Source organism: Anas acuta, chromosome 4 (genome assembly GCF_963932015.1).
Source record: "Anas acuta chromosome 4, bAnaAcu1.1, whole genome shotgun sequence".
Taxonomy (NCBI): Eukaryota; Metazoa; Chordata; class Aves; order Anseriformes; family Anatidae; genus Anas; species Anas acuta.
In genome coordinates this window covers 355,591-382,994 of record NC_088982.1, presented here as the reverse complement: position 1 = coordinate 382,994, position 27,404 = coordinate 355,591, and the positions used below count along the sequence as shown (strand labels likewise).

The following is a 27,404-nucleotide window of genomic DNA, read 5'->3' as shown; positions in this document are numbered from 1 at the left end:
TAGTTTTCAAAGGCAGGGGAATGAGAACAAACAGTAACAGGCTGCAAGTATTTACACGCGCTCTCCACCTTGGCGGAGCCTCGCCTGCCAGCAGCTATAGGTAGTTAGCAGTTTCTTGGCCCGTGTAAACCCCTGCAGATGGTAATTAATCTGCTCATGGCCCTGAGGGAACCGAGCTGCTGCCTCCAATTTGGGAGCTGGAACGAGCTGCTGAGTGCTGCTGTCAAACGCTGTGCGACCTTCTCTGGGCCCTTCTGAAATCATGATGGGAATTGGGACTCGGTGTTTTTCAAAGCCCTGTCTTAAGTTGCATAGCTGGGGCTTTTAGCCCTGGAGGTCCTTTGCTCAGTTCATTGCAAGTCAGCCAAGAGTGTGCGTGCCATCCAAACACAGATGCATCAGCATTTAGAGACAGGATTTTGCCTCGCACAAAATGTTTCGGGACGTGGCAAACAAAAAGGTGCAGGCAACCCTGAGTGAGCGCTGGCAATTACACAAACTCCATGCGTGCGTCGGAAGTGAACAGGAGAGCCCAGCTGATAACGCAATGTTTCTGCTCTGCTGATAAAGCCGCACTGTCTGAGCGCCCTTACAACGCCCGCGTTGGAGGCGTGCAGCACGCGGGTGGCCGTGGCCGTGCGCTCCCCGGGGCTGGCGGCTCTGTGCGGCGGTGCCGGGTGCTCCAGCTCCGGGTGCATTGCCTGTGTCTCTGCAGGAAGCGCAGCAGCAGCCTGTCCCTCCCCGGGGGGACACAAACACGTGGAAATAACATTTTGGTCTGGGTTGGGGTTAAAGCGCTGCACGGGAGCACTGGCAGCAGGCGGGTCCTGTCAGTGCTTGGTCGGCGGGGAGGACGCCGCAGGAATACCGATGCTTTCCTCCCGAACCACAGTGCCTCCTCTGCAAGGCCAGCAGCTTGTAATACTCAGCCCTGCTTTTGCTACATTTTAATGATGCAGCAGGGGAAACCACGGCTCTGACCAGGGGCTCTCAGTGCTCGGGGAGCTGGCTTTGCAGTGCAGGAGGCGCAGGACGTGGTTGTTATAAATGGCTCAGGATTCAATTTAGGATTAAATGAAAAATAGGATTTATTAAAGTAATATAAAGGAATAGAGGTAAGCAAACAGCGCTGGGTGCACCGGGAGTCTCCGCTCCACCAGGACGCACACCAGTTACATCAAGCAGCTGATTTTTATGCACCTAGACTAATACATATTCATTACTACTTCTAAAAAAGTAGATTATTATAATTAGCTTCCGGGGTCCAGTTCCTCCTACTGGAGCATGCGCATCAGTCTCCTCTGGGGGTCTCTAGGGGTCTTTCATGCTGAAGGCTCGTAGTCTTCCTCTCACCCTTTGTACTTACTCGGCACTATTCCAAGTTTATGGAACACTCTCTGTACACTCTCCGCAGGTCTTGTCTCCCAACCGTCCTTCAGCTTCTTCTTTCTTCCTCTTAATCTCTTGGCCCCCCTGGCCAGATACCAAGGATCCCATAACAGTCACCAGCAGTCACCGGTTATTATCAGTTGTTCTGAAACTCCCAAACAGGTTGGTGATTCACAAGCAATTAAAACATTCTTTCCCAGCTATTCACAGTCATCTACATAACATCTATAGCAGTGTTAAATCAATCTCGACAGAGAAGACAGAAAAGAAAAACTGTAACTGTTAGAACTAGAAGTCAGGAATAACAAAAGCAAACAGGTTCATAAATTTAAGGAGTGTTTTCTGAAGACGTGATAAACTGACTGGAATGAGGGGGAGACCGGAGCACACTGCATCTGTGGTTCAAGAATTAAATTGCCAGTGCAGGGCCCAGAGGCAGGCAGGATTCAAACAGAATTATTGCAATTATTACATTATTACAGACTTATTTATTTATGGACACGAATTTATGGACACGAATTGGAATTGTTAAAACATTCCTCACAATCCCTTATCTTCTTTTTAATATCCCCAATTCGTGTCTCTTCTGTTATTAATAATTGGATTTCATCAGTTTGTTCTCGGTTTGTTCTCCAATCCTTAAGCATCATAATTGACATATTCCCTTCCTTTCTTAATGAAGTTATTACCAATGTACTATTTATCACCCGGCGTATTAATAATGTAAAACAAGGTATCATACAAGGTACAAATAATAACGTCATTACACCACATAACAAAAAAAAAAATAACATTCTTCTAACCCATGGTCCACCAGGCAGCCATGAAAATAAATCCCATTCCATATCCTTCCAGGTTTGTGTTGGGACGTGGGCTAATTTTCTAATTTCCTTGGTTATCTTTTTAACTACTTTTCCATTATCGTCAATTCGTAAGCAACAATTAGAATAATTTAGTTTACCACACACACCCCCTTCTTCTGCTAGTAAATAGTCTAAGACCATTCTATGTTGGAAAATAGCATTCCTCATCTGAGTAGATTGGTCAGCTAAGAGATCCAGAGCTGTTGCTGTTTGATTAGTTATTAATTCGAGAACTGCTTGTAACCTAATTATGCGATTCAAATTATAAATAGGTTCTCGAGCTCCAGATATTACCTCATTTGGATTCCATGTAGCTGGTCCATAATACTGTATGATTCTTTCAGGAGGCCATTCGTTTTCTCTCCATTTTTGAGCACTACCTCCGGCTAAAGAGGTATCAATGTATCGTTTCTCCCTATCAATATCAATATCATCATATAATTTTATTCCCAAGTGATTCCCTTGTATTTGAGATAATAAAAAGAATAAAGGTCTTATGTATCCCACGTAACATACTCCTGACCAATCTTTTGGTAGCCTTTTGTAGGCCCGTTTGCCACATACCCAATAATGTCCTTTTAAAGCCCACACCCCATTTGGAAAAGGACCGTCCCACTCCTTTTTATTCCTTGGGGCATGAAAATACAAGGTGTTCTCATTACCAAGAGGCCCCGTTACAATGTTTGCCTCATTAATGCTTGTATACATACACTTCCAAGCCCCCGCACTAGATTCCCACTCACAATTACAACTAATTTCTCCTTCACGATTTGTCATATTACGAGCTGACCAGAAATGTTTAAAAGAAACTTGTGTCCCATTCTCATTTTGCCACCTCCAGCGGTAGACTTTTACCACATGCTGTTCACTGGTGGTGTTATCACGCTGACAACTCAAAATTTGAACGTCAAATTGTCCTTTTGATTGTGCTCTTGCCATGGCTTTACACCCAGGCCCAAAAAATTCCTTAGATGAGCATCTCAGCCAAGTCCCGTTTTTTAGCTGGACATGTGTGGTATTCCATTTCCCTTTACTTGCTGTACAGTTTATAGGTCCACATTCAGGATCAGTACATTCATATCCAGGGGACAGAGTCCATTTACAAATGCTTTCTCCTACTTTACTGTTCCTGTTCGGTTTAAACAATATATACCTTTTCTTGATGAATGCAATTGCCACGGGTCCTCCTCCTCTTTCCAGAACTGTGTTCCATCATGAACCTCACTCAAATTACTAACCCACCACTTAGGTTCGACTGGGCCAGCTACCCAAGGCCAACTTTCAGCTTCTCCTGGTCCTCCACAAACCCAGCAATTGCTAAGATTAAAAGCCTTAGCCACTTCCTCCCCCAAAATAAAAAATTATTTCCATGGCTCAATTGCCCTTGTAAGAATAGTACCAGGAAGTATAACATCCTTCTGCGTCGTCCAGCGAGTATCGTAAAGGTGTGAGAAATGCCTTGGGGTTGGATCCACCTCCAGAATCTGTTTAAACTCGTGTCACTGTTCGGCTTTCGAGAGTGATTCAGCTCCTGGAAAACTAATTACAATAGGTTAAAAAAACAACAAAATTCTTCAAAATTCTTACTATATACATACATTTTCCGCTTGCTCATTTGTTTCTTTCTCTGGGACAGCTTGATTTCAGTGCGGGAGAAGTCCGGTAGAGGCCCTCACACTCGGCAGTCAATACCCATAGGGGTTGCCTCCCTCGGTAGACTATACACACCGCAGTGGAGAATCCTGCCCCGGTCTTGCCTTCTCACCTTTCTTCATTGCGGGCTTGCTTGTCCCCTTCTTCTGGTGTTTCATGTAAAGCATGCCCTATTTCCGGAATATTAGTTCTTTTTAGTTTTAATTTCAGTTCCCCAGGAGCGGACTCAACCCTCCAAGTTTTGGTATTTATTGGTCCTTTTACTCTGGATGCATGGGTCCAACCCCTTTCTGCTGTTCTCACAGCTGTTTCAGTAGTCAGTAAAACAAGGTACAGTCCCTCACACCCATGCCCTTGAGCCAAAAGCAAAAAGTCAATAGCAGCTTGATCCTGCAAGAGCGCATGTCGCAGACTATTTTGATCTGGTAACATCTCCTCAAGTATCTCTGTCATGGCATAGGCTTGCTTCTTGGCCCAGCATACCAATTTTTCTAAGTTGTTACGTGCGGCCGCAGATGCCACTCCAAGCACTAAAATTGCCAATGCTGCTCTAGCTGCAACCCCACACAATTCAACATTATCATTGCTATCCGGTGCAAGCAATGCCCATTTATGTCTGGTGATCTCACGCAACTGTAACAAGCTAGGAGCAAACACCATGAGTTTATCTAAGTAACATGGACATCTGATAGCATTTGCAGGGATACCATGCCAGGCCCCATCCCCACAAATCAGAAGCACATCAGGAGGCAAGGCCAAAGCTGTACAATTGTTCCAAACACTGTAGTTGTTACCCCTTGTCTCCATGCTATAAACTCCTAAACCCTGCTTAGCAGCGTCATTGTAATCACAGGTGTTATTTGTGTTTTTGTACCGGTATGGCCCTTTCCCAGTTCCTGTAGCAGGATTCATCTGATAGCCACAGCTACGTTCACATTTGTAGCCACCTTTCAGGTTGATACAGATTTGACTACAGATACCAGGGTTTTGACATTCATCAATTCCACAGTTTCTCTTTTCTACAAAGTCAAACCCAGCTGGACAGTCACATTCATTTATGTTGCATTCCTTCAGGGGCTCATCACCCCAGTCCTTGCAGTCTCTCTGCTGGTTACACACTTTATTGATATCTATGCACACAAAGTCAGATTCAGTACACATCTTCTTCACACAAGCACTCTCATCACTGCCATCTGAGCAGTCTTCACATTTTACTCTAGCACCGTTGGCAGCAGTGCACAGTCAGGTGAGGGCGAGCAGCAGGCAGAGCACCCCGCACCGTCACCTGTGTCACTTATACTACTCCTATTACCCATGCTGTTAGTGTCAGTGGCATCCTCCTTGTACCGTTTCTGTCTTTGTCTCCCCCCTTTTCTTTTTGTCACTGGCCATTCACCACAAATGGATAAGACACATGATTACTAGTTAGGAAAGAGAGTGTAACGTCTGCTATACGGCTGCAGGCAGTGCCAGCTGCAACCTTAGGTTTGTGAAAGAGCCTGCCGGTGGTCATTTGGCAGTGTAATCTGCGTCTCTGCACTCCTGCCCTGCAATAGAGCTAAGTCGTCATTAGTAATAGTTATAACACCGATCTGGGGACGAATAGTCTTTTTTACATTGCAAGATAAACCTTTTATAAAAAGAATGCCAGAGTGAAGCAGCACAGCCGCTGCTGCCGCTGCCTCCATGGTTATGTCAGACAGGCTGCAGGGTCCTGATGTCCGTCCCTCTGCTCTGTGCCAACTCGCCTCACGGTGAGGGTCAGCTACCGGTGTCCACTGACGCCTCTGGTCTCCCGTAGCAACTCGATCTCGGATGTTCTGCAATTACTTCAATTTCCCCGCGTTTTGCAGCTTCTGTCAGGTCTATTCTGTGTCTCTCAGAGCCGTCCGTGGCTCTGCAGCGTCTCTCAGGGCTCTCTCCGTCCAGCGGTAGTCCCTCCGTAGTGTCTCGGCTCTCCCGGCGCCGCTCCGGTCTCTCGGTGCCGCTCCGGTCTCGGCCTGTGCAGGTCTCAGCGAGTCTGGGTCTCAGTGAGTCCAGGTCTCGGCCTGTGCGGGCCTCATATGTTGCAGGAAGCATGTCATATCATGCTCCTGCCTTTTTCTTGTCACAGTCAAAACATTTAAGAGCAAAAATAGGATACACAAGATATACAAGATACACCGGGCCCATATATTAGGCACCACCACTCAAAACTTGGATAAAACAGCACTTCTTTTCAGTCTGTCAAGCACTTCGTTCGTCTCTGCCCACTCCCTTGCGGAGAGTAAGGAACAACGGATCGGAACTCTGCACTCGCTTTGCAGCAACGCTGCGTCTCACTCACACAGCACACTCGCACACGGAGGCCTCCAGCACATCTCATTCATACCACAGGAATATAATTTAGAATGATAACCAACCAAATAAGTATTGTCTCTGACTGTGTTCTTCGTGAAGTGACTTGTAACACTTTGTTTCAAACCCTTACATTTACACAAATACTTTCAACACAAAATACATACATAAAAACACACACAATTATTAACACTCCAGTTAGTATCCCTCCAGCAGCCGAAAACATACCATTTGTCTGCAGTTTCAGGAGATCTCTGCTCCTGCGGTGAGCAGCTGAGAGTGGAGTCCCCTCCGAGCAAAACGCTCAGGGTGCACCTAGGGGCGTCCACGCTGCAGCCGATCCCGCAGCCGAGCAGAGTGTCTCCTGCCTGGCTCACCAAAATGACTCTCAGAAAGCTGACTCCACAATCAGTAGGATTGTAAAGTAGGTATGTTTACTCAGTTCTGTGCAGCACGGGGCGGGTAGTCCCCCCAAAGTCGTGCAGGCCTAACGTGACAAATTGCTTTAGTAAAAAGTTACATATACATAAACATTCCTATACATATACATAACCTGTCCCTTTATGAACACTCCTCCTTATTTCAGACACCTCGGTTAAACTCTGAACCATGAGGTTTTTAATCTGGTTCTCGGGGCCCGAGAGGCTCCTGTTATCTGGTGGTATAAGTGCAGCACAGGCACAAATGTAGCACATATTCATTCTTAATCAATTGCTCTCTAATTTCTAATTCCAATGTTTCAGCTTGCTCTTTTCCGGATCCACGGGTATTCTACTATTAATGTTCAAAGCCTGACAGACCCCGTCCTCCGTGGATCAAAATACAGGGGGTCTTAAGGGTCCTTTTGGTCATTCTATCATAAAATACTGGATCATTTTTAATTTACTCTTTAATTTTCTGGGGCCCCTATTGTTCCAATTTCTAATCATTATTCATAATGGACTTTTTGGTCATATATCTGGTAATTTGCTCCCTTTCTGGTCCTCGGTCTTCGATTTTATCTGACCCATCCGGGAATTTTACTAGTGGCAATTCCCACAGCCCTTGGCTGCCCAGTGAGAGTGTCTTGCAGGGGGTTTAGGACCTATCACCCACCCACGTATCCCTCTTCTCACCAGTCCAGCCCCCCCGACAGGAGATTAGAACCAGTGAGAAAACAAAAAGACCTCCACGCTGACTTTAGAAGTCTCAGTTACACTCACACACAAAAACTGGCAACCGTACCTTTACCCAACCGGACGGTATCTTACGAATCAGTCGTCTTCGTCCAGATTGTCCAGACTCCAATCGGACGGTATCCACCAGCGTCTTCGTCTGGGATCGAACCAGACGGTATCCAAACGACTGTCGTCTTCGTCCGGTTTGATCCCGGACACCGGAATCCAACCAAACGGTATCCAAACGACTCTGTCGTCTTCATCCGGATCTTCGCGCGCAGAATTACGGGCAAAAAACAGCCGGCAACAAGGGAGCTCAAAAAAAATCAAATTCTTTGCTTACCTTTATTCAGGTTCAGGATGGCATTAGTCCCGATCTGACTCAAACAGGAGCCACCAAATGGTGGGGCGCCTCTCCTAGATTAAATCAGAATTCAGGAACTATAGCCATCCCGGACGAGCCCCCAAATTGTTATAAATGGCTCAGGATTCAATTTAGGATTAAATGAAAAATAGGATTTATTAAAGTAATATAAAGGAATAGAGGTAAGCAAACAGCGCTGGGTGCACCGGGAGTCTCCGCTCCACCAGGACGCACACCAGTTACATCAAGCAGCTGATTTTTATGCACCTAGACTAATACATATTCATTACTACTTCTAAAAAAGTAGATTATTATAATTAGCTTCCGGGGTCCAGTTCCTCCTACTGGAGCATGCGCATCAGTCTCCTCTGGGGGTCTCTAGGGGTCTTTCATGCTGAAGGCTCGTAGTCTTCCTCTCACCCTTTGTACTTACTCGGCACTATTCCAAGTTTATGGAACACTCTCTGTACACTCTCCGCAGGTCTTGTCTCCCAACCGTCCTTCAGCTTCTTCTTTCTTCCTCTTAATCTCTTGGCCCCCCTGGCCAGATACCAAGGATCCCATAACAGTCACCAGCAGTCACCGGTTATTATCAGTTGTTCTGAAACTCCCAAACAGGTTGGTGATTCACAAGCAATTAAAACATTCTTTCCCAGCTATTCACAGTCATCTACATAACATCTATAGCAGTGTTAAATCAATCTCGACAGAGAAGACAGAAAAGAAAAACTGTAACTGTTAGAACTAGAAGTCAGGAATAACAAAAGCAAACAGGTTCATAAATTTAAGGAGTGTTTTCTGAAGACGTGATAAACTGACTGGAATGAGGGGGAGACCGGAGCACACTGCATCTGTGGTTCAAGAATTAAATTGCCAGTGCAGGGCCCAGAGGCAGGCAGGATTCAAACAGAATTATTGCAATTATTACATTATTACAGACTTATTTATTTATGGACACGAATTTATGGACACGAATTGGAATTGTTAAAACATTCCTCACATGGTGACTCATTGCCGCTGCACTAACAGGGCTTGGGACTTACGGTGCAGCGCACGTGGGGCTTGGGGCGCTGGAGTTCAGCTCATTCTCTTCCTGCAGCACAAATGCAGCTTCTGTAGTAATCATCCTGTTTTTAGCTGAATTCATGGTAGTGAACTTGGGAAGCTTTTGGTGCTGAGCAGCTGTTGTACGCAGGGTCATTGACCGGTGCACGGCTCTGCAGGAGCGGGAGCTGCCCGGGGATGTGGACATCCCTCAGGCGGTGTGGGGCCGTGCAGTGCTGTGGGCCCTGCAGGCGCAGGACTGGGCTGCATGAAACCGAACCAATCTGTTAAATGTCCACAATGTTCAATATGTTAAATGTCCACAAGCAGCCGGTGCAAAGGCTCGTGCGCAGGCGTGCCCTCACCCTGCTGCAGATCATGGCCGCCTGCACGGCCCCCCCCTTGCCCAGAGGAGCCGGCAGTGGCACTGTGCTTCCCCTTTCACCGTGGGTTCTCCTCGCCTAGAAGCTGGCTGCTGTGTGTGGCTGCAGGGCACTGGGGTGGGGGGGCACGGTGCCCCCTGGGGGTCCTGGCCCCACAATGGTCTGGCTACGGAGGTTACGGGGGGGCAGTGTGGCCACCCGTGAATGTCCCCCCAGTCCCTCCCCATGGGGCTGGTGGGCTCGGGGTCGCAGGGAGGCTGCTCAGCCCCTGCCACATCGCTCGGGTGGGTGGGCAGCGGTGAGGCTGCGGGCACCGTAACGCGGAGCCTGGGGGTGAGCAAAGGCCGAGCTGACCCTCACCTTGTCCCCACACAGTCAACCTGCTGGGGCTGCTGAAGTGGCGGTCAAAGCCCAGCCTCCTGGCGGGGAACCTGCAGAAGCTGATGAATGTGGACGGAGGAGAAGTCATCAAGGTAGGAGAGGGGCTGCTGCCGCCTGTGCGCCCCCCGGCCCTTCCCTGCTTGCATCTCCCCTGCCAAGCCCCCGGGTGTTTTCTGGCTTCTCGCTCCCCCAGGGGGCTGGGGGGTGCAGCAGCTGCTGGGGGTTGGCGGTGTCTGTGCTGGGGGCTTCCTGGCACGGTGGGTGGCTGGAGGTGCCGGGCTCCCAGTCAGGACGGGTCAGGCTGGGGAATTGTGTCCTGGAAAAGGGCCGGATGCCTCCAATGGAGAACAGCTGGGAAGGGACCGCAGGCGGCTCTGTGCCGGACGGGTACCTCCTCTGTCAGGGCTGGGGTGATGCTGGGAGCGAGTGCTCGAGCCCTCACAGTCTTCTCCTCTCCCCAGTTCCTCCAGGACACTTTGGACGCCTTGTTCTCCATCATGATGGAGAACGCAGACACGGATGTCTATGACACGCTCGTCTTTGATGCCCTGGTAGGCAGAATCCTGTTTCCCTGCTGAGCTTTGAGCTTTGGCTGCCCCATGCCAAGCCATGCGGCCTCTCCGCAGGTTTTCATCGTGGGGCTCGTGGCCGACAGGAAATTTCACCACTTCAACGCCGTCCTGGAGGCTTACATCCGCCAGCACTTCAGCGCCACGCTCGCCTACAAGTACGGCGGGTGCCAGGAGGGATGGAGACAGGGAGGGGGGGTGATCCGGGAGGGGGCTCAGCCCAGGTCCGTGTGGCAGGGAAGCCGCTGAGCCCCCCCGGTGCCCCTGTCCCGCAGGAAGCTGATCTCGGTGCTGACGCAGTACGTGGAGCAGGCGAGCCGTGGAGAGCCCTGCGAGCCGCTCATGCGCACCTTCAAGGCCTTGGAGTACATCTTCAAGTTCATCGTCCGCTCCAGGCACCTCTTCGCCCAGTGAGTACCGTGCAACGCCAGCTACTGGCAATGGGTCTGGGGGGGTCGGGGAGGGGTCCCACGGGGGCTGTGCACTGTGGGAGCAATGTTGGTGCTGACCGGCACTGGGGACGTGGTGCTGGTGCCTCCTGGTGCTGGTGTGGGTGCTGGGTGTGATGTGACACCCATGGGTGGCACCCCGGCTCTGGGTGTGCTGGGGAGGTGCTGCCACGTCGGCCGGTTCCTGGCCAGACTCTCTGCACCGCTGCATTTCCTCCTGCTGAGGTTTCCATCTATTTTCTGCCACATTTGGTGCTTGATTTGGCTGCTGCTGGAGCGGCTGCGGTCGAGCACCGGAGCCAGCAGTGCCGTCCATGTCCGGGGCGGGAGTGCCTCCACGCGGGGCCGCGGGGCGATGTGGTCTCACATGAACCACGCTGTGCCTGGAAGCAGCCGCGTGTCACCGGGCTCGCCCAGCACTCAGGCAGCCAGGCAGCGGGTTGGTGACAGCACGAAGCGTGCCTGTAGCTGGGTCTCTGTCGGGTTCACTGCTGCAGGACCACATCGCGCTTCCCCGCTGCTGCCGGAGTGTCGGGGTGCGGTGTGAGTGAGAGCAGCTCCGTGTCTGGGGCCGGCTGGCAGGGCCCCCGCTCCCCCGCTGGTGCTGGCAGCTCTCCTCTGCCCCTGCAGCACTCAGCGTGCCCCGGCTCCCACTGCTGCACGCGTCGGCTCCGGGAAGCAGCGAGCTCTTCTTGTGTGCTGTTAATCATAGCGCCAAATAAAGTAAGGCCAGAAGGGACACGCAGAGGTTGTGCAGCAAACTCCTGCCCCAGGGCAGGCTTGGCTCTGCCTAAGCCACTCCTGACAGATGGCTTTTGTCAATGCACTCCTAAAAGCCTGCGGTGCTGCAGGCAGCAGGGCTCCCCCGGCAGCCCCTGCCCTGTGCAGCCAGCACTGCACTGGGACTGGCAGCCCTGGCACCCATCCTCATCCTCCTCGCCTGCTGGAGCTGCCCGGGGCCTTCTTGGCCACACTGGGTCCGGTGTGGCCGTGGCCCTGGTCCTGCCCGTGTGCCCCAGCACCACTGGTGGCTGGGGGTGCTCGGTCACCTCCTGACTCCTGCAGCGCTCTGCAGGGAGCGCACAGGCACACGGGTAACCAAGCAGACAAGTTGAGCAGCACAGGGTCGATACGAAGCACCCTCTCCCTCTGCAGTTGCCGGTGCATACAGCTCCTCAGGCCTCTTCACAAGCTGCCCAGTCACACTTCAGCCTGTCACTGTGCTTTTAAATCATTTAAACTGCAGCCTGTGTATTCACAGTCCTGGGGGTGTCCCTCATGCTGCAGCAAAACCAAGCACGCCGGCAGCCCGAGGACCTGGAGGACACCTCCAGCTGCCCTGCCCCAACAGCTTGTCCCCTCTGCTTGTCCCCACGGCTCAGTGCGGGCGGCACAAGGGGCCACGTGCCCCTTGGTGCTGCTGAGGATAAGTCAAAAGTCCTCCCACATGGGGACCTCTGGGGTCATCCAGGACCTGGTGTCCTTTGTCCCTAGGTTCCCGTCCTCACCCACATGGAGCGTGGTGGGACAAATAAAACTCCCCAGCAGAAACTTGTGAAAATACAAGTAGGCAGAGTTATCAGGAAAAGCAGGTTACGTTCCTGTTTCGTTCCCAGTACAAGGCACCGAAAGCTGGGGCCGCCCCGGTGACTGCTGGAGGTGATTGCCCCCGCGCAGGGCAGCTGGGCACCAAGCACAGAGCCCCTGGCCGTGCCGCAGGGATGTGTGCCGGCTCTTGCCCGTGTCCCAGAGAGCCAAAAGGAGTGGTGGCAAGCACAGCGGGGCTGCTTGGGTCACCCGAGGCCCCGAGCAACACGCAGGGACCCCTGGGTGTGCAGGCAGCTGCCGTGTCTCACAGCAGCCAGGAGCTGCGTTGGGTCCTGGCACCAAGATAGGCTCGCAGACCCCGTTTTTGCTTTGTCCTCACTGCCTCCCTTTGCTGTCCTCAAAGCCTTCGCTGTGTGGGCGTGCAGCAGCGTGCTGTGCCTGCCCGTGCGTGTTGCTGCCGGCCTCCGGCTTCACCGCTGCCGCCCGCGGTCCCTGGGTCACGCTCGTGGCCCCGCTGCTCGAGGGCCCTGGGGGCTCCTGCATCCAGCTCAGGCACCCACTGCTTCGCTGTAAGTGGAGGTAGAGGGCACATTCCCCAGCTTATAAGGCTTCTGGCGAAGAAAATTAATTATATGGAGCATTTGCAAACAGCCGTATGAATTAGTTAGCATTAAAATAAAGACATCCCTGAAGACATTTAGTTTTTATTCATCTTCCCTTTATCTTAGTGATCTTAACAGTGGAATAACACAGACTCTTCAGATCTTCCAAATACTTTAAATGGTACTAAATTTTGTACACAGTCTATAATTTAAAGAAATTAGATTGTAATTATAATAAGTTACTGCAGTATGCTGTATCCATTTCATTATGTATGCCACAGACAGAATCGGGTGAGCGGCTCCAGCGCCTCCGATGTGAAACCGAAGCCACCTCCTGCTGCTGCCGGGCTCACTCAGCAGCTCTGTGGCCGCGGCATGGGGAAGGGGCTTCCCTCAGCCGAGCCCCCCTTCCCCAGGACAGGAGGTGCTGGAGCGCCCAGCTCAGAGCTTGCTTTGCCGCCGGAGCAACTGCATCCACCTGTGCTGCCCTGTGCCCCCCTCTCTGCCCTGTGCTGGGGATGGGCACGGCTGAGCCGCGCTCCCTGCCAGCCCCTCTGAGCGCAGGGGACATCTCCCGTCCCCTCCCTGCAGGAGCTCCGCAGGGTTTGGACATTGCGCTTGGTCTCTGCTTCCTCCCTGCTAACTCCTCCCGGCTTTTTGACTGCTGCTGGGCGCAAGCAAAGTTCTCTGGAAGCTGCAGATCCCAGGCTGGGTGCCCAAGGGTCCTGCTCCCACCTGGCACTGGCCGATCCTTGCCCGTGTCCCCTCGTGCCCGCCGGCTGTGCGCATCCTGACCCCGCTGCACCAGCGCTGCCCTTCCTGGGCACCACGTTGGCTCCTCCCAAGTAAACCACGTTTTTCACACAGTTTGTTTCTAATGCACACTTGTTTCATCGCAGCCCATGCTAAGTTGCTTAGCGTGCTGGTGGCCAGGTCATTTTCCAGCCTAGCTTAATTGCCAGTGCTCAGAAGGCCTCCCGTGGTGTGCCGTGAGCTTGGGTGTGCGTCAGGGTCCCGTGCACCAGGCTGAGGGGCTGGGCGCCCCCTGGGTCCCCCCTGCCAGGCTTCCTGTGAGATCCTCCAAGCAGGTCAGTGGTCAGTGAGGGACCGCATTGACACACGTCTGCTGCAGCCACGCAAACCAGCAGTTGTCTCAGCTTAATCGCGATGCGTGCTCTGACTGCTTTATCATGCTCTGGTTAGGTCCTTGTGCACTTAAAAGTTCAGAAATCGGTGTTGATAATTTATCCTACAGTTGTTAACATAGTGTATCATATTCATGTATGCCCTCTCTGGTGTAAGGATACAGAATGTTGTAGGCAAGAGTTTGCAGTGGGGGTGAGCTTGAAAATTTATGCCAGTTGTTTGCGGGCAGTGGCATTAAATAAAGGGACTATGTGAAAAACCTGACAGATCTCTAATAAACGATGCTCATTGCATGATATCATTGCTGTGAGAGTAAAGCCTCTATGTGATTCTTCATTTCATTTTGCAATGAAATGCATTCTGCATTTCATTTTGCGCATACAGGCTTCTTTAATTTTCCTGGTCTCATGTTTGGTTTTGGGCCAAGCAAAGTACCGAGGCTGCAGAATTGGGATTCTGAGAAACGTCAGAGTTACTGGGGAACCTCATATTTACGTGACTTTGTACATTCAGGGTGAGAGGGATGGAACTTCCTCGAGTTAATTTCAATTTTAGTTTCATTTCAGTGTTAGCTGAGGGGTGTAAGCTGGCAGTTATTCAGCTAATGCTTTTTTTTTTTTTTTTTTTTTTTTTTTTTAAGAAAAAAAGCAAAACTAAGATGCTTCAGTCAAATTCACAGGCTTATTTCTGCTGTTAAGCCTATGATGTTTTGTACATTCCCTTGGGTTCATTTACCAGAAGGGGAAGATGAATTTGAAACCAGAACAATCCAATTGCAATTTTATGAAACAAGGAAGCAAAATTTTTACAAAACCCAGATTCGACAAAGCAGCTGGTAAGCAGGAATTAACGCTCTCATTCGTTCTGCTGCTGCACACATGGTTCTAGCAGCAGCGGGTCAGCCGTGCAGCGGGCCGGGCAGGACGCACCGCGGGCAGGTCCGTGCCCCCGTGCCAGTGTCCACCCTCCGTGCCTGCACCGCTCACGCAGCACGCGGACGGTCTGGGCGAAGTAGCTCAAACATGGCCTGCTGGCCGCAGTGGGTTGTGGTGGTGGTGACCATTCTTGCAGTTTGGCATTTACCTAGCTGCTTTGTAACATTCCTGAAGGTTTTCCATTCACGTGGCCAGGATTTCCCATGTTTAGTTTATTTTTTTTAGCTTGTTCTGTGGCTGGTCGTGTGGTTCGTGTTCAGGCTGGAGGGCTCCGTTGGTTTCCAGCTGAGGCAGGAGAATACAAACCTCCTTTGAGGTGGCCTGGGCAGTACAAAGTCATGTAAAAGGCTGCTTTTATACAGCTGTGTGTACGTTACGTGAGAAAAGTCTCGATAATTTTCTCCAGACAGGACCTTCTGTGAAGCCGTTTTATTCGTGCTTGCAATGTCGGGCGTCCTGCAAGCAGGAGCGGCAGTACAAGTTTATCCTAACCCTACATCCCCTGTACCTGACACCTGATTTCTCCCGTTTCCTCGTTGGCTGAGTACTACAGGTTCACAGCCTACTCGACGCACTTCTATACCACAGACGTACATTTTTATTTGACCAACCACTATTTTCTCCTTTTCCTTTCTTTTCCTTCTTTTCTCATGATTAGAGGGCCCATAATTTTTTGTTTTTACTGATTTCGTACTGCTCATCCTGTTTTTCTTAGCTATGCTCCTTATTGTCGGGCAGTGGGACCTTCCCCTTATCTGCTTTACATACTCCACGCTGCTGTGCTGCACAATCACTTCTGAATATAAGGTTAGTGGAATTTTCCACTGCAAAAACACCTTCTATTGCAAAAACACGGCTCTGTTTCTCACGTTGTGTGTGTGTGTGTGTGTATATATGTACATATGTGCACATAAATCCCTATGTGTACACACATGGGTATGTACGAGTGGTACATATACAGCCCGTGGAGGAGCAGATTGCAGCCTTTAATTCTGGCTGCTTCTGGGTCCCACCGATGGCCGGGGCAGTGCTGGGACCGAGCTGGCCGCCGTGCCCGGTGCTCCAGGAGCAGCACGGTGACGTGGGGTGACCCTGCCTGTTGCAGGCTCTATGAGGGGAAGGAGACGGCCGAGTTCCAGCGCTCGCTGCAGCGGCTCTTCCAGACCCTGAACCAGCTGATGAAGTCCCCGCTGGAAGGGCCCACGCTGCTCTCCCAGGTATGCGGGCGGGTGGGCTCCAGCTCTGGGCCTGGCTGGGGGTGTGAGGTGGGACAGACAGACGGACGGGCAGGCAGATGGACGGGCAGGGGGTGGCCCAGCTGGGCACTGGCTGTCCCGACGTGGTGCCACAGCCGGGGTGAACTGGGGTGGTGCCGCCTGTGTCATGGCTTGGTCCTGCACCTTGTTTGCCTGCAGCGTGTTCCCAGAGGGCAGGTGCTGCGCAGGAATTGTGGTGAGGTTGTTTGTGCTCTGTGAGGTTAATGAGAGGGGAGGCAGATGCAGAAAGATGGGGATGGGACGGGGCTGTGCTCTCGGCCACCCAGCTGGGAGGACCCGGGCCCCGGCTGCAGCACCCGCAGCCTGGCAGCTTCTCCCTTCTTTTCACAAGGGACTTCTGTTTCTGTGTTGCATTGTTGGCATTCTTAAATAAGGCCTTATAAATGAATCTAATTAAATAATAATTTAAAAAAAGTAGTTTGGAGATCAATAATGACCGTGATCCTCATGAAGAAGGGGGCTGTCCCTCCTCATCCTCCTGCCCCTCAGAACACCGATCATCGTTCCAATTTCCATCTCGGTACTGTTGCTCTAGAGACTCTCTGCTATGGTAACCTGGCTGCGATTTCACCAGGCTGCTGCAGACTCACCTGTGTGATTTCTGCATCGCTCAGCACCTCGATTCAGGCCTGAAGGAACAGTTTTTGCAAACGCGTCCAGGGTGAAGGTGCCACTGTCCAGGTGCCGAGGAGAACAGCCTGTGCCTCACCAGACCAAGCATCCCCGTGCATGGATCAGGAATAGCAGTGATGGTAACGGCACAAAGCCAGCCACGAGGCTCCGCCGGGCAGCAGGACACACAGATGATGTGAGGCTGGGACCCACGGGGACAGAGATTCCCGAAGCTGAGGCTGCCGTGACTGCAGACCCCTCAGCGCGTTGGCGCCCATGGGTGTCCGGGTGAATCCGCGCCACCAGGCAGGCAGTGGTACCGGCCTCAGCAGGACAACTTCTCTTTATTGCAGCACTAGGACAGTTCTGGTGTGCCTGGGGCCTTGTGGGTGTACGTAATGACCTACCTGCATTAGAAAACAGACTGAAAAATGGTATTTCATTAGGCACCGTCACACTGCTGTGGCTTCAGGGCAGGATCCTTTCTTTCAGGGGGAAGGGCTCACGGGGTGCTTCCTCCACCCAGGGTGACCTGTGAGACACTTGGGATGAGGTTCAGAAATGTGCTCATTCTGCTGCTGCTGGGTTTGCAGAATCAGGCTGTGCTTTTTTCTGGTGACGGCTGCGCTCTGCAGTAGGATCTCAGCTGCTGAGTGGGAGCGTTTCCCATGAAAGGAGCTGTGATGGTCACAGAGGGACCAGGGGAGATTCCGGCTCCTCCAGCAGATCTCCGTTGTTTTCTCTAAGTGAAACGTCCCGCTCAGAAGCACCCGGTTCCTCTGTGGGCCTGCTGGAGCAGCTGGAGGTGCGAGTCCCGTGGCTCAGAGCTCCTGTCCCCCTCGCTGGCACGGTGACAGCTCCTGGGTGGTGTGAGCGCACTGCCACGGCACTGCTGGCACTGCGGAGCTGCACCTCGGCCTCCCCAGGGTCGCTGTCAGCACCCAACTTGAAAGTTCTCGGTTTTGAGATGTGACTTGGATTCGGTGCTAGAGGTGTGGCCGTGCCCTTGGCCGATCGCGGTGTGCTCACACTGGCTGTGCTGTGTCAGACCCATCTCGTCCTCTCCTTCCCGCTGCTCCTGTGTGGGGGCCTGCAAGCGTCACCAGTGCTGGGGTCCTCCCGGGTCAGACAAAGTGTATTGCTGCGTGCTGGAGTGCCCAGGTGAAATTATTCAGTCTGGAGTGCAAATGGGAAAATGGCTTTAAAAGCGAGAAACACCTTAACTTTAAACGCCCGGTGATGGGTGCGAGCTGACGAGCACGCTGGCGGATGGGAACAGACAGTGCTATGGCAACGTCAGCTCACTGCTAGCACCGATCTCTGGAAGTTGGAATTATCAGGAAGGGAATCAGGAGGAAAAGATCCTTTGCCATGGTAAAAATCCCTGCATGAGCCTGCCTGGCACCCACGTCTCAGAGCGTGCAGCCGGGCTGGAGCACCCTCAGCGAGGGGCACTGGGTGCATGGGGCAGCTTCCATTTGGCATCTCCTGGGCAGAGCAGAGCAGAGCTCGGTGTCCTGGGAAGGAGAGGTGTGGGGAGCCGGGACGGGGGGCAGGAGAAGGGGCTGCACGGGGCTGTTGGAGGTGTCCCCTGAGCCAGGAAGGAGGGAGCATCTCGTGAAACAGGCAAAAGGCAGCGCCTGCCACCCCGTCCCATGGGATAAAGCCATGGAGCTCCTTGTGGCTGCTCCTCGGAGCAGGCTGCTGATGCTGGAAGTCTGCACAAGTCTGGGAACAGCAGCACTGCTCTGCGGAAGAAAAAAATCCATCCAAGATCATTTAAACATAAAGACATTTCTGACTCCAGAGGCCCTGACCGGGGGCACTGCCCTGTTTTTAGCCAGTGCTGGGAGGCTGCAGGCACCTCCACCCAGCCTGGCCATTGCCCCGTGCCTGGAGCTGGAGCCCAGCTACCTGCTGGTGCATCCCGGACGTGCTCAGCGGCTGCTCTAAGGAGAGAACTTTTTGGTTTTTATTTTTATCGTTCTCTACGTGGGCTCTGCGACGTCTTGACAGACCCCTTCGTGTCGGGCTGCAGGAGCAGCTCCCAGCCCGCAGCCCCAGGTGACACCCGCGGGATCTGCCGGGGGCTGACGTCAGCGTCGCAGCTTCATCCAGCTCTGCCTACTCCTGTCGTTAAAGCTGCAATTATCTGATCAGCCCAAGGCAGGGCTGATAATAGCTTGTTAGCTGCAACACTCCTTCAAAGGCCACCTCTTTTGTGGAGAAAGCCAGTCTTTTGTTGGACTACTTCAGGCGGCGAGGTTTTGTACTATTTTGACAGCTCTGTGCTGTGGAAAGGAGACTGGGGCTCCTTTAGCTGCTGCTGAGCGCTGGGCAGGACGGGGCCCAGGGATGAACCTGCACAGCCCTTGGCCAGAGAGCCAAGGACACCTCCAGCACCCCCAGTAAATGCTGGCACCTGGTGGCTGCCCCCAGTGTGGGAGGAGGCGGGGGCTGCCTGCGCCCCGAGAGCCCTGCCTGGCTCCAGCAGGCTGTGGGGGCTGCCTCCTACTGTGGCAGGAGGGGTCCCAGAGGGGAGCCTTACCCAGCCCCTGCCTGCTCCCAGGGCCCTGCTTTCCTCTGCCCCTAAATGGGCTGAGGTTTGGGGTGGGATGGCACCCAGTGCTCCCTGTAGCTGCCTGGGCACTGGCAGGAGTCCCATGGGTGGCATCTGCTGCAGGGCCCGCGCCAAGCCAGCGCCTGCAGAGAGCCTGCACGGGGAGCACCACGGGCAGGTCCCCTGTGCTGGACGTGCCCTTGCCCTCGGGGACACCTTGGGGACGGCGGCTCGAGGGGTTGAGCACAGGAGCTGACATGCAGCAAGCGGTGCCGTCCTGTGCTGGGAGGGGGATCGGGCACGGCTGGTGCTTGGGGGCAGGCTGGTGCCCTCCTCGGTCCTCAGCAGTGGAAGAAACGCTGCCCACTTCTGCACGACCGGGGGGGGACCTCGGCAGCTAACATAAAAGCCAGGAGCAATTTCTGGAAGAAAGCCATACTGAGACATGGTTGCTGATTCTTAGGGAGTCTTGTAATGCTGGGAGGAAAAGGAATGGGAAAAATTCTGATATTATCTCATATCTCACAAGGTGAGCAAGCTGACCTTGCCAGCTGCAGACAGAATAGGCTGGCTGTGGATCCTGGCTCTGTCATGGAGAGGGTGTAATCAATACAGCATTAAAGGATGGCAGAAAAATTAATGTTAATCAGTCCAGCTTTACTTAAGCATGGAGTTTAATAAAAAAAATCAAATTTAGCTGATTTTTCTGAAGTTGTGAATGTGACTGAATAAGATAACTGACATAATATGCGAGACTAACAACTGTCTGACTTTGTAAAATATTCTTATTTAAAATTAGCATCGTATAAATGTATTTAAATAACTACTTTTTAATCTTTTTTTTTATATATCTTCTCGGTACAAAAGAAAAAAAGTCATTACAAATGGAGAGGCATCCTGCTGGGATGGGCATTTCCTTGGGGTCCCAGGGACTCTGGCTCTTGTCTCAGAAGCCTCTGTTTGCAGGACAGACGGGGTGTGGGCGGTGTTCCTGGGTCACAGCTGGGATGGGAGCGGGGCCGGGGGGCTCCGGGAGCCCCAGCAGTGCCCAGCTGACGGCAAGGCCACTGTGGGGCCTGGGTAGAGGAGCAAAAGATGGTCCGTGGGTGTGTGCACCAAGAGGCACTGAACAAATGCCTGGAGAGGGGAGCAGGAGGTGACGAGGCTGCTGTGGATCGTGTGTCAGCTTTCTGCCCTCATCCACAACAGGGGACACGGAAACACCTGAGCAGGGTTTGCAAGAGCTGCAGAAATGGCTCGGGGTGTGCTGTGTGTGATGACAATTGGTGCGATTTCAGCTGTGTGGGAGGGGGTGCCAAGTCCCAGCCCTTAGCTGCAGGGACAGCGATGCTGGAGCTGCTGGACTTGTCGCCCGCCGAGGATCCAGCTCCGTCGGCAGCCCCTCTGCATGACTCAAAACTGTCGGATCCCAGCTGGGGCACCCCTTAGGCTTGAGGGTCGCAGCTCTGGTGCCAGCGTAGTCCAGGGAAGCCTGCAGGACCAGGCACCCCAGCAGAGTTAGAGAGGAGCAGAACTCGGCAAGTTCTTGATGCTATTTAACCACGTTGCAAACATAATGAAGTAGATTTTAATGCAGACTGATTTGTGGCCCACGTGCTTGCTTTTCTAAAAAAATCTAGCCGTATGCCCCCAGCCCTTGGAGTCCCATGGGAGCACAGGGCAGGGTGGGCTCCGGGCAGCCCCCTGCCCCTCCGGCAGCCCCCCTGTGGCTGCAGTGGCCGTGAGCAGTGCTGGGAGGCTCCAGAGGCAGCCCCAGCCAGCGGCCGTGTGCCTGGTGCAGTTGGATTTTCTATGGCTCCACAGCACAGGCTGGAAACAATCATTTACAAGACACACGTGTTATCGCTGCGATTTCAGGTGCTTTGCTCGGTGTGGGTGATGTAGCAGGAGAGAACTGCTGCCAGCAGGACGCCCCTTCCCGAGGGGGTGACCGTGGGGGGCTGGCAGCAGGGGCCGTGGAGCTGGGGTGGGTGGGAGAGGTGGGGAGGGACGGGGTCAGCGCCCTGCCTGCGTGCTGCCTGTCTGTCCGTCCATCACCCCCACGGGCACGCCGCGGCAGTCAGCACTCGTCTCTCTGCAGGGAGCAGCCCTGAAGTACTTGCCTTCCATCCTGGAGGACGTGTTTGGGATCTTTGACTCCTCCATGCTGGGGTAGGTGTCCCCAGCCCTCCGCCTCCGCTCTGCCTGCAGGATGCCCCCAGCACAGGGCGGGGGGCTCTGCCTCCTTAACCCCTTCCCTGTGCAGATGCAGGGGAGCGTTTGCTCACTTTTTGTGGGGCTCAGCTGGCACCTGGCTCCCCCAGTGGTTTTGTCCTAGAGGAAGGGGGCTGTGGGTGCTTGGGGCTGCAGACACCCCCTGTTCCCACAAGCCTGGTGTTTTGATGCTCGTTAAATCCTCTTGTCTGGATCGCAGGGTCTTGCTGCGGGACTTCATCGGAAACCTGCTCCCCCAGCGCCTGCTGAAGCAGAAGCTGCAGTCCCTGACCAACATCATCAACACCAAGGTCTTCCAGTCCTACGGTGAGAGCAGCACACGGTGCTCGCTGCGTGGCCCGGCCCTGTGCTGCCAGGGCTGATCGGACACGGCCACGTCCCCGCCACAGGCGTCCCCCCTTTGCCCCGATATTTTGGCAGCCTGGGCGCTGGGGTGCACACACCGCCAGCCCTGCGCCCCCTCCTTCCCACAGAGTGCCGGGAGCTGCTGCTGCACACAGCGGTGCCCATCCTCCAGGAGCTGATCGAGAAGGGAGAGGAGGAAGACGCCTGCATTGAGCTGCTCAGCAACATCCTGGAGGTGCTCTACAAGGCCCAGAAGGTAAAGCCTGGCTTCTCTGCCGGGCCCTCTTCCCCTTCCAGGATTCACCTTGGAAAGCACCTGGTGGAGCACATCGGAGCAGGGCTGAGCACAAACTGCTGCCCTTGGCTTGGTGGGGCTGATCCAGGCCCATCCTAAGTGGAATGGGGTTGCTGTAGCCCACCAGTCATGGCAGGAACCTGCCCGGGCTGGTGCTAAAACCACCGACGGGCAGCCTGAGTTGGCCTAGGGCTGCCCTGAAACCCCTGTGCGTGTTCCCCCTGCCTGCAGGGCAGTGCCGGCACTGCCCAAAGCCCCACAAAGGAGCAGCGTCCCTTTTCTGGCCAGCAGACAATGTGGTGCTGTTCCAAAAATCTGTGAGAAGGAACAGTGACACCGACATCCCCGGGGTGGCCCCAGGTGGGAAGGTGCTGTCCTTGCTGGGCTTCGCCCTGACGCCAGGCTCTGTCTTGCAGAGAGCAGAGGAGCAGCAGGCGCGGGGCAGCGCGGGTGCGGAGCGGCACCGGGACCGTGGGGACTCGGAGCTGGTGAGTGCCTCTCCTGGGGGCCAGGCTTCTCCGCCTCCCACGGCAGCCACAGACCCGGTGCTGGTGCCGGGGGTCACAGCGTGGGGCTGGGGTGCTGCAGGGATGGAGACGCCTCCCCGGAGCCGTGGGTGATGGGGCTGGGTGACTCCGGGCTGTGCTGCGAGCCCTAGCTGAGGGCTGGGATGAGGATGTCTGTGCCATCACTGCCGCTGCCTTCCAGGCTGGTCGCCCGGGGCCGCTTGCTGTCTGCACCCAGCGCCTGCATTTTCCCTCTCAGTCCTCCCTGGGCATCTCCGCTGGGCACCTAACCCAGCCCTAGAGGAGCAAAGTTCTGTGCGGGACCAGGAGCAGACTCCTGGGACGGCACGAGCGAGGGCAAGCTGTGTGTGGGTTGTGGGCCAGGTTCTCACTCAGAGCCCCCACGGTGCCCCCCTGCTGCACAGGTGGAAGGCACGGACACACACACACGTCCCGGGGCACAGCGAGAGCTGCACAGGGGGGCTGGGAGGCACCACTGCCTCCAGCCTCAGAGCTGGCTTTGTTCAGTCCAGGCTGTAACCAAACAGCTTCTGGCTCTGGGCGTTGAGCTTTTCCTGCCTATAGCAAACCAGCAGTGCACTTTATAACTTAGAGGTGTGAGCTGGGGAGTGCACGGACACCTGGCTGGCGCTGTAACTCATTTTCCCTGTGCTCAGCGGTCCTGTGCCAGCTCTCACACGGCAGAGGCATGTCAGTGCCACGCTGAAGTGCTCTCTGTCAGCATCTGCCATGGGACTGGTGGTGCTGAGAGCGTGCCCTGGGCTCTGCGGAGCTGAACCCTCCATCCGCACCCGCTGCTGGCCGTGCTCACACCGCGGCGTTCCCTGCGCACACACAGCCACCTGCTGACAGCTCGCCTTGACAGCGGCTCTGGCTCAGGATAGCCGAGCTTTAGGCTTGTGCAGATTTTCTCCCATATGGACTCTGGTGCTGGAGGTGTGCCCCCCCCAGGGATCAGCCCAGCTGCAGCCCAGGCTGAGGCACCTGGTGCTCAGACGTGCCCGTGCCTCGGTCACTGCGCCCCGTCCCTCCGACACGCGCCCTCCACCACCGCCCCTCCGGACAAGCCCCCATCGGAGCACGCGAGGTCCCTGGCAGCGGTGGGTGCAGGTTGTTCCTGCAGCACCTCAGCACAGCACAGACCCGTGCTGCAGCTCGGCAGGACGCTTCCTCCAGCTGCTGGTCTGCCTCTGTGGCAGCAGGACCCATTGTGCTGGGGTGTGACGGCATTTTGCTGGCTTTATGGAAGTTCGTTGCAATTTGTCCCAGATATCAGTAACCAGGAGTTGTTACTCCTGTGCATAGTGCACTGGATAAAGAGGTTAGGGACAGAGGCTGGCAAGGAATGTGGTTTAGGTCCGAGCTGAAGGTGGGAGCCGTGGCAGGCTGCGGACTGCGGGCCTGATGCAGCCGGGGTGAGACTTGGGCTGGGCGGAGGTGAGGGGCCCGTGGCTGCCCGCAGGCTGTGCCCTGCGTGGGGATGGGCATTCTTCCTGGCACGGGCTATGGCTGGGAGGTGCAGAAAGACATTTGTGTGCTGAGGATGCCAAATGCTCCCTGAGGGGTTGCCGAAGGAATGGGGGCTCCCCTTCGTGCATGGGATCCGCTGTACAAAGAGGGTGTTGGATTTGTGCACTCTGGGGTCTCGGTGCACAGCACCCTGGTGGAGCAGAGGGGATTTGTGGCTGCTGAGCAGAGCAGCACGGGAGGAGAGGGCAGAGCCATTGACACAGGAGAGGAGATGGCCCCTGTGCAGGAGAGCAGCCGTTTGCAGCCTTGGCTGAAGGTGCCTCTGGTTCTGCCTTTCCCCAGCTGCTCTGTGCTCCGTGGTTGCTTTCTGGGAGGCTCAGACCTCAGAGCTGTTGGCATGGGGGCTGGATCAGACGTGTGCTGCCGTGCCCTGGGTGGGTGAGGTGGCTGTGTCAGCTCAGCTGGGGAGGCACACGAGGCCACGTTGTGCTCCACAGCGGGGCTCGGGGTCTCGGCACATGCAGGCTGGCAGTCCCGGTGCCGGCCCCCACAGGAGGAGGTTGCTCAAGCTGTAGGTGCTGTGCTGGCATCAACAAGACTTTTTATTTCGGAGGTGTTAGGGCTTCGCCAGTGCTGTCTGAGCTGCAGAGGTGCCTCCTGTCCTGCAGGGGGAAGCTGCTCTGGGTCTTGTGAAAAGGGAGGGATGCCGGGGTGTCCCTTACACCTCTGGCACAGAGCCACCGTTGCCCTGCTCAGATTGTTGCTGCTGGTGTTACCATCCGTCCCCAGGTGTCTCCTCGCAGGACACCCTTTCTTACACATCCTGACCTGGCTCCCAAGAGCTGCTCTGGCATCACCGCAGAGCCCTGCTGAGACAACCTGGGGTGGCTTCTTCCTTGTGCCTGCCTGCAGAGAAACTTGGTTTTCAACCCTGCAAAACTTCTGCAGGAATCCTGGAGACGGCGGAGCTGGAGGGTTAACAGCGTTCCAGCTGCTCCGAGCTCTTTGTGTGAGCTGGGAATGTTTCTTCTATTATGGACAAATGAAGGGGGAGGCTGGAGCCTCCTCCTAGTACCGTCTGTACTAGCACAGCTGGCGTCTTGTGTGGGGAGCAGCGTTGCGCAGCCTCTGCTCAGGGCGGCATTACTGTTGGCCAGGAGGATGCGGTGAAGCAGCAACCTGCACCTGGGCTGCAGGGGAGGGCTGCGGGGGGTTCTGGGGCTGCTCCAGTGGGAGCAGGGGCTCCAGGGTGCAGCTTCTCCTCCACAAGCACCGATTGCCTGTTGCTGCCAGGGGCTGGGGCACTGTGTGGAGCACTCAGGGGGTGCCAGAGGAAACCCATGCTGGCAGCCCCAGCTCCCATAGCCACTGCCAGCAATACCGAGGAGCATTCTGCAGAAACAAGGAGCATTTTGCAGCCTCCTTGCCCGCTGTTTTCATGAGCTGCAGTGCCGGTGATGCCAGCCCCAGGAGGCCGAACCCTTCCCAGCCTGGCTTGGTGCTGCCTGGGGAGATGCCCACCAGCGGTGCGCATCGCCTGCCCCCCTGGCAGCACCTGCCGTGGCCGTGACACCTCTTACCTTTCAGGTGAAGGTGAAGAAGCATGTCCAGCTGGTCCTGGAGCGGCTGCTGCACACCGTCAACCGGAGGGTGATCGTCCTGGAGCGGGAGAACAGCCTGAGGGTGAGTACCTCCGCTCTGCCGGGCAGCGGCACCGCGCCGCGTCCCCTGCTGGCCCTGGGGATGGAGCAGTGTGGGGCTGCGCTGCCGTGGGCACGTGGGAACAGGCAGCAAGTGGTGTTCTTCAGCTGGTGCTGCGGTCTCTGGCAGCAGCTGGCCGGGGATGGATTTATGGGTATTTAACACCGCAGGATGCATGAGAAAGCCCAAAAGGGGAGGGAGGAAATGTGCCAGAAGCGGGTTCTGGAGTAGAGGGTGTGCTGGGAGGAGCGGGCTGGGTGTTTGTGATGCAGAAAGGACATTTTGGAAGCAGATGAAGGGGTTTGGGCAGTATTCTCTGGAAAACAAGTGACAGACCCAGCGACCCTTCACAATTTTACATGCCGGGAGCACATGGGAGGAACGTGCTGGGACACCCACCTTGCGCTGAAGGGTTGGCAGCTCACAGTGCTGCTCGGCTGAGGCTTCCTGCGGAGCAGCTGCACTGGGGGCAATGATTTAGTCATGAAGGGGGGAAGCACAGCCCAGCACAGCCCTGGCCTGTGTGGGCTTACGTGTGCTATAGAAGCATGAAGGCAAACCCAGCATGCTTGACCAGGCTGTGCGGAGCAGGCCAGGCACACGGCTCTGGGTAGCGAGGGGGTGAGCATCTGGGACTGGCTGTGTTTTGGGGGTGGAGCAGTGGAGCAGAGCTATACGTGCTGTGCCACGCTGTGCCGTGCCGCGCTGCACTATGTCACACCATGCCACACTGCGCCGTGCTGCACCGTGTCACACCGTGCTGCACCGTCACACCGTGCTGCACCACGTCACACCATGCTGCACCGTGTCCCACTGTGCTGTACCGTCACACCGTGCTGTACCTTATCACACCGTGCTGTACCATGTCACACCGTGCTGTACCTTATCACACCGTGCTGTACCTTATCACACCGTGCCGTACCACGTCACACCGTGCTGTGCAGTGCACCATGCCCAGGGAGGTGTGAGCACCCTGAGTTGCAGCTCAGCCCTTTGCTTAAGGAATCGTGCTGGGATACGCCTGTAGCTCTGCTGTCCCATCCTTGGCTCTCATTCATGGAAACCTAAAGCACGCGAGGCGATGCAGCCAGCAGGCAGGACGGGAGCTTTTTTCTTGCTGGCCCTGCCCCTGCTGCCCCCGTGGCTGCCCAGTCCCCGGGGCTGTTCCCTGACAGCAGCTTTGCTGTCCCCGAACAGCTCCACTTGACAAGGTGCTGCCCCAAATATTCGCCTGGCTGCAAGCAGCCTGCGGACAGGCCGTGCTGCCAGGCCAGGCTGCGCCCCTGGGGCTGTGCCAGCCAGGCAGGGTCAGCTCCTGCTGCTTGTGATTCAGGTGTGATTCAGGCAGGAGATGCTTGCAGGGCTGGGTTTGGTATCATCTTGCGTTCAGCTTTTGTTCTCAGGCTGCATGATTCAGTGCTAGAGGAAGCAAGAGCAAAAAAAAAAGAGCTATTTGAAGCTACCTACCAGGGCTGTGACAGAGATAATGAGGAACGCCGGGTGTTGAAGCATGGCCTGATGTTCAAGGCGAAGAGACGGAGAGCAAGCCTTTGGCTGATCCT

General features: G+C 54.8%; 3 protein-coding genes across 4 annotated transcripts in view; 1 reads left to right on the top strand and 2 right to left on the bottom strand.

Annotated features, from left to right (window-relative positions):
* Positions 1-27,404, bottom strand: part of AUP1 (AUP1 lipid droplet regulating VLDL assembly factor) — a 134,503-nt gene that overhangs the window by 62,124 nt on the left and 44,975 nt on the right. The window lies entirely within an intron of this gene.
* Positions 1-27,404, top strand: part of LOC137855362 (dedicator of cytokinesis protein 2-like) — a 72,682-nt gene that overhangs the window by 12,519 nt on the left and 32,759 nt on the right. Inside the window, exons 19-28 of the mRNA XM_068679438.1 lie at positions 9,566-9,663; positions 10,033-10,122; positions 10,198-10,298; positions 10,416-10,550; positions 15,926-16,037; positions 21,371-21,441; positions 21,704-21,810; positions 21,978-22,105; positions 22,561-22,632; positions 25,729-25,824. Coding sequence (XP_068535539.1) covers positions 9,566-9,663; positions 10,033-10,122; positions 10,198-10,298; positions 10,416-10,550; positions 15,926-16,037; positions 21,371-21,441; positions 21,704-21,810; positions 21,978-22,105; positions 22,561-22,632; positions 25,729-25,824 — 1,010 coding nt within the window. The remainder of the gene's footprint in view (positions 1-9,565; positions 9,664-10,032; positions 10,123-10,197; positions 10,299-10,415; positions 10,551-15,925; positions 16,038-21,370; positions 21,442-21,703; positions 21,811-21,977; positions 22,106-22,560; positions 22,633-25,728; positions 25,825-27,404) is intronic.
* LOC137855334 (uncharacterized) lies at positions 1,062-8,755 on the bottom strand. Of its 2 annotated transcripts, none has more exons than XR_011095685.1 (2): positions 7,467-8,755; positions 1,062-3,791 (listed from the first exon to the last, which is right to left on the bottom strand). XR_011095685.1 is itself a non-coding variant. In XM_068679367.1 (2 exons), the coding sequence occupies exons 1-2, from the start codon at positions 5,064-5,066 to the stop codon at positions 3,752-3,754; spliced, it is 1,089 nt and encodes a 362-aa protein (XP_068535468.1). In that variant the 5' UTR covers positions 5,067-8,755; the 3' UTR covers positions 1,105-3,751. The 2 variants fall into 2 exon arrangements, 1 of the variants encoding a protein (XP_068535468.1); XM_068679367.1 differs by having other exon boundaries at positions 1,105-3,791; positions 4,018-8,755.

Bases quoted from the DNA above. Each gene is read 5' to 3' on its own strand.
- LOC137855334 (XM_068679367.1), bottom strand. From the start codon at position 5,066: ATGTGTACTGAATCTGACTTTGTGTGCATAGATATCAATAAAGTGTGT. The intron at 3,792-4,017 runs GTGAGAAGGCAA...TATTGTAATTAG, and splicing joins CAAGCCCGCAATGAAGAAAG to TTTTCCAGGAGCTGAATCAC.